This window comes from Oncorhynchus mykiss, chromosome 15 (assembly GCF_013265735.2).
Source record: "Oncorhynchus mykiss isolate Arlee chromosome 15, USDA_OmykA_1.1, whole genome shotgun sequence".
Taxonomy (NCBI): domain Eukaryota; kingdom Metazoa; phylum Chordata; class Actinopteri; order Salmoniformes; family Salmonidae; genus Oncorhynchus; species Oncorhynchus mykiss.
In genome coordinates, this window is record NC_048579.1 from 72,531,278 (window position 1) to 72,537,277 (window position 6,000).

Below are 6,000 nucleotides of genomic sequence, written 5' to 3' on the forward strand. Positions count from 1 at the left end.
ACCCAGCAGAGTCTCCTCCTTATTCAGAGAACAGCTGCTGACACACACCTGCTTGTCAAATGTGTAGAGGAGCTGTGAAGAGAGGAGAGAGGGGTTAGGGGAGAGGTGAGAGGGGTAAGGGGACAGGGGTTAGGGGACAGGGGTTAGGGGTAAGGGGACAGGGGACAGGGGTTAGGGCCCATGATGAACACTACAAACAGCTGGTGGTGATCAGGCAGTGTACTAGGAGTAACCTCACATTCCATTAAGACTATGGACTGGCATATACACACATACTCACCCACTCACTCACTCTTATTGTCACACACTCACAGTCAAACACACACAGTCACACACACACCCACACAGAGGAAGCTCTACCTTATTCAGTCTGGTATTGGGGTCGTATTTCCCGATCCTGGTGGTCCCTGTTTCCCCCTGAGAGATGAGAGGAGGGAGGAGGAAAGCCATTACGGCTCATAATGACTGTGTGTGTGTGTGTGTGTGTGTGTGTGTAATGACCTATACTTATGCCCATGACATCTCAGCTGTCTATGTGGGGCTTAACACTCCCTCACAGTCTGAGGATACTTTATGAACAACTCTATGTTATAAAGAAACGGAATACCTCTTAACCAGTAGCTCTTAACCAGTAGCTCTTAACCAGTAGCTCTTAACCAGTAGCTCTTAACCAGTAGCTCTTAACCAGTAGCTCTTAACCAGTAGCTCTTAACCAGTAGCTCTTAACCAGTATCTTATTCAGCTGCAGGGGTCTGTCATGAGTCTTTGGGCTTCTATTTGGAGCCTACGTCCCAGATCCCCATGGGCCCTGGTCAAAAGTAGTGCACTATAGGGAATAGGGTGCCATTGGGATGCTGCACTATAGGGAATAGGGTGCCATTGGGATGCTGCACTATAGGGAATAGGGTGCCATTGGGATGCTGCACTATAGGGTATAGGGTGCCATTGGGATGCTGCACTATAGGGTATAGGGTGCCATTGGGATGCACCCTAGACAGAGAGAATGTTCCCACCACAATCCCGAAGAGCACACTGTTGGTTATGTGTGGAACGTCACGCTTGACATACCCATTATAATGCTATGTGAATGCCCCTTGCCCAGTGTCCACTTACTTTCCAGGAGTAGAGGACTCCTCCATCCCTTTCAATGTTGAGGATCCGAGTGTCAACGATCCCTGAGTATTCTGTAGTGGAAAAAATACATTTTGCCATTACATGTGTCACTACTATCATGGTATTTGTCACACATTGTCACCTTGTGCGTAAAGGCACAAAGTATACGTTTTGGATATTGGCCGAGCGATACAACCAGATAGCTCTTACCTTTGATCATTCCTACAGTCGCCTCTTTCTTAAATATACTTGACACCACATCCTGCTGCAAATCGAAAGTTGCGCTTAGTTGCAACATGTGTGCGGTTGACCTCCTCCACAACTTACTGATTTCCACGTCTATTATGCATCAAACAACTTATGAAGAAATGCCTTCAATTAGAGCCTCCGCGATTTCACACTATCCGGAAGACGCCATCCCTATAGCCTGAAGTTACAACTTGACATACAATGCAGCATCATGTGATAGTTGTAAATAACGTTGTGATGATAGTCCAGTAGCCGTTTAAGCAGTGTTTTACGCACCGAAAACAAAGCAGAAGGCGTGATTTGAAAGGGAATCACTTCCCTTAAGATCTGCAGCCATACAGTAATTTACTCAACTTCACACCGAACAATATTCACAGCTCGCTGTGCCCTCTTCATAGAGCCCTCCCTCTCGGGTCAGACAGCGGAGACGCCCGCTCTGATAGGCCGGACAAGCGATCACTCCGGTGGCTCAGACTATCTCACCGCCTTTGCTGCCTGCCTGGGCTGGGTGTCACCTGATTATGGACGACATATAAAATCAAGGAATGGAGGTGCTGTGCGACCACCAGAGGGTAAAACATACACAAACACAGAAGGCTATTTATTTAACATTCACAACAGCCTACTTTATCTTCGTTTTGCTATGTTGGTGTCTTTGTGTCCCTCATGCATTGTATCCTATTATTGAAAAGGTTACCCCATTGACCATTCAATCTACTAGTTTTAGCGCTATGTAATACTACCTGACAATAAATTAGGCTAGTTATATCAGCACTGTCTCACTGTCTCAAGTTCGATTTTCATCAAATCTGCAACCTAGCTTTGTACCCACACGGTGGCGGTAGTGTATAGAAAACCTAATGCGAGCCGAACACTGTTCTGAATGAACCTACAGTAGCTTATTTATTAATTTATTTAACCTTTACTTAACTAGGCAAGTCAGTTAAGAACAAATTCTTATTTGCAATGACTGCCTACCAAACCCTAACCCGGACGACGCTGGGCCAATTGTGCGCCGCCCTATGGGACTCCCAATCACGGCCGGTGGTGATACAGCCTGGAATCCAACCAGGATCTGTAGTGACTCCTCTCTCTAGCACTTAGTATACATTTCAAATGGAAACGTGTGAAACTGCTCAGATTATTAGGTATTGCATCAGCTACAACTACTGAGATACCATCAACATGACTCTAGACACATTATAACTGATATACCATCAACATGACTCTAGACACATTATAACTGAGTTACCATCAACATGACTCTAGACACATTATAACTGAGTTACCATCAACATGACTCTAGACACATTATAACTGATATACCATCAACATGACTCTAGACACATTATAACTGAGTTACCATCAACATGACTCTAGACACATTATAACTGAGTTACCATCAACATGACTCTAGACACATTATAACTGATATACCAACAACATGACTCTAGACACATTATAACTGAGTTACCATCAACATGACTCTAGACACATTATAACTGATGTACCATCAACATGACTCTAGACACATTATAACTGAGTTACCATCAACATGACACATTATAACTGAGTTACCATCAACATGACTCTAGACACATTATAACTGAGTTACCATCAACATGACTCTAGACACATTATAACTGAGATACCATCAACATGACTCTAGACACATTATAACTGAGTTACCATCAACATGACTCATATAATGTCCAATTATCTTACAGTAATTAACATCCTCTTCCTGGTGTATGGTTGACTTCCTGGGAGGTCCTAGAGACGGCCCTGGGAGTGTACATTGTTGTAGTTTCCTGTAGGCACAGGTCTAGGATCAGCTTGTGTATAGAAGTGATGGTGAGTGTATCTACAATGGTCCGTACCTGCATTGGACATGGCTTCATTCTATTGTTGAGCTGGTGTGACTCAGTAATGACTGGTACTCACTGTGCATGTGGGGAATGTTGGTTTTGTAGATTTTGTGAGTCAATGTCCTCATTAGGAGGGAATTTATTTGAATTGAACTATGACTGGACATACTGTCAGTGTGAGTTTCCTTACCGCCAAGCCTTCATACCAGACCAGTGTGTTTCAGGCTTTGATACATCCCTATCTGTATAAGGAATAGGGTGCCATTTAGGGAATAGGAATGCATTTAGGGAATAGGAATGCATTTAGGGAATAGGGTGCCATTTAGGGAATAGGAATGCATTTAGGGAATAGGAATGCATTTAGGGAATAGGGTGTCATTTAGGGAATAGGGTGCCATTTAGGGAATAGGGTGCCATTTAGGGAATAGGGAGCCATTTAGGAAATAGGGTGCCATTTAGGGAATAGGGAGCCATTTAGGGAATAGGATGCCATTTAGGGAATAGGGTGCCATTTAGGGAATAGGGTGCCGTTTAGGGAATAGGATGCCATTTAGGGAATAGGGTGCCATTTAGGGAATAGGATGCTCTTTAGGGAATAGGATGCCATTTAGGGAATAGGATGCTCTTTAGGGAATATGGTGCTCTTTAGGGAATAGGATGCCATTTAAGATGCAAACCTAGAACCGTACAGTTGTCATTCATAACATGCACTTGACCTTTCATTCAACCTCTGTTGAACGTTCTAAAAATATTGCTCAGTTTGATGAAAACCAAAATCTCTGCATTTCAAGCAGATGTGTGTTCAGTGTTCATAGAAGACTAGAGAGACCAAAGTCTCCTCTGACCCAGAGACCAACACACCCCAGATGAGGTCGGTGATTCACAGCCTAACAACAGCTAACCCAGGAACAACACTGCTGCAGCCAACCAGACAGCGCTTCCTGAAGACAGGATAGTCTGTGGCGGCATCTAAAATGGCACCCTGTTCCCTATATAGTGCACTACTTTTTGATTAGGGCCCTATGTGCCCTCTGGTCAAAAGTAGTGTACTATATAGGGATCGTGGTGCTATTTCAGACACACTGTGGGTCTGGATTGAGGCATGGCGGCACTCATGCCACCACACCATCGCCATCCTCTCGACAGGGTGGGCACGTCGGGGTGGGGTAGGGTGGTGGGCACGTCGGGGTGGGGTAGGGGGGTGGGCACGTCTTTCTTTAGTTTGAGTTTTCAGTTCCATTATTGTTTGATGGATGGCCTGTTCCAGCTGGTTCTGTTCTGCCAGTGGGTTCTCATGTGTTTGTGTTTCTGTTCAGAACTGCGGTTCAGTCCGTGAGGGACTCTTCCTCCCATGGCCGTGCAGGACCTTGGAAAAACACAGAATACACACACATGGCTTACACGACACATGGCTCTCTCTCACACACACACACACACACACACACACACACACACACACATACACACACACACACACACACACACACACACACACACACACACACACACACACACACACACACACACAGATACATGCACACACAGGTCACAAACACACACACACAGATACACACACACACACACACACACACAGCTCTCACACATACAGGCCGGGGCAGCAATTATGTGGAGGTTCTAAATCTGACAGAGGGACCGACCGCCTCCATCTGGCTCTCAGCAGAATGGGAGAGACAGTCGTGGTGGACGGGCCCCTGTTGTGTGTGTGTGTGTGTGTGTGTGTGTGTGTGTGTGTGTGTGTGTGTGTGTGTGTGTGTGTGTGTGTGTGGTGAAAATCAGAGAGTTAAGAATGAAACAGACATATGATTTAGGACAGACACAGGCAGCCTGGAGTCTGAGGGGTTGGTGTGGGTCACATAGAGGGTGTCACTATACACACACACACACACACACACACACACACACACACACACACACACACACACACACACACACACACACACACACACACACACACACACACATAGTCCCATCTCTCTTTCTGTCAACTCAAGGCACCTGGATTCAGTGAAGGTTAGGAGTGTTGCAGCCTCTTCCATCTCTCTTTCTGTCAACTCAAGGCACCTGGATTCAGTGAAGGTTAGGAGTGTTGCAGCCTCTTCCATCTCTCTTTCTGTCAACTCAAGGCACCTGGATTCAGTGAAGGTTAGGAGTGTTGCAGCCTCTTCCATCTCTCTTTCTGTCAACTCAAGGCACCTGGATTCAGTGAAGGTTAGAAGTGTTGCAGCCTCTTCCATCTCTCTTTCTGTCAACTCAAGGCACCTGGATTCAGTGAAGGTTAGGAGTGTTGCAGCCTATTCCATCTCTCTTTCTGTCAACTCAAGGCACCTGGATTCAGTGAAGGTTAGGAGTGTTGCAGCCTCTTCCATCTCTCTTTCTGTCAACTCAAGGCACCTGGATTCAGTGAAGGTTAGGAGTGTTGCAGCCTCTTTCATCTCTTTGCTGACCGTTCTTCTATCTTTTGATAGTTCCAGAACCATTGATATTCCTACAGTCTTCTGTATCTGGTAGGGATATCATTTACAGAGAGCCCATACTGAACCCAGTGTGTCTCTGCGTTGACACATTGCATGTCTTTATGTTTGTACTGCAAGTATAGTGTAATTGATGTGTATATGGGTATAGTGTAATTGATGTGTATATAGGTATAGTGTAATTGATGTGTATGTAGGTATAGTGTAATTGATGTGTATATAGGTATAGTGTAATTGATGTGTATATAGGTATAGTGTAATTGATGTGTATATAGGTA

At 45.0% G+C, this 6,000-nt stretch overlaps 1 protein-coding gene across 3 annotated transcripts in view; it reads right to left on the reverse strand.

The window, feature by feature from the left end:
* Positions 1-1,861, reverse strand: part of LOC110531910 (gamma-secretase-activating protein) — a 32,725-nt gene extending 30,864 nt beyond the window's left edge. The window contains exons 1-4 of one of the 3 annotated variants that reach the window (XM_036945276.1): positions 1,324-1,853; positions 1,114-1,184; positions 361-417; positions 3-72 (exon numbers count right to left, since the gene is read on the reverse strand). In XM_036945276.1, the coding sequence (XP_036801171.1) occupies positions 3-72; positions 361-417; positions 1,114-1,184; positions 1,324-1,411 (286 nt within the window). In that variant the 5' untranslated portion in view covers positions 1,412-1,853. Of the gene's footprint in view, positions 1-2; positions 73-360; positions 418-1,113; positions 1,185-1,323 lie in introns of all 3 variants that reach the window. The other 2 variants (XM_036945277.1, XM_036945279.1) reach the window with 2 other exon arrangements.
* Positions 1,862-6,000: the final 4,139 nt, after the last annotated feature.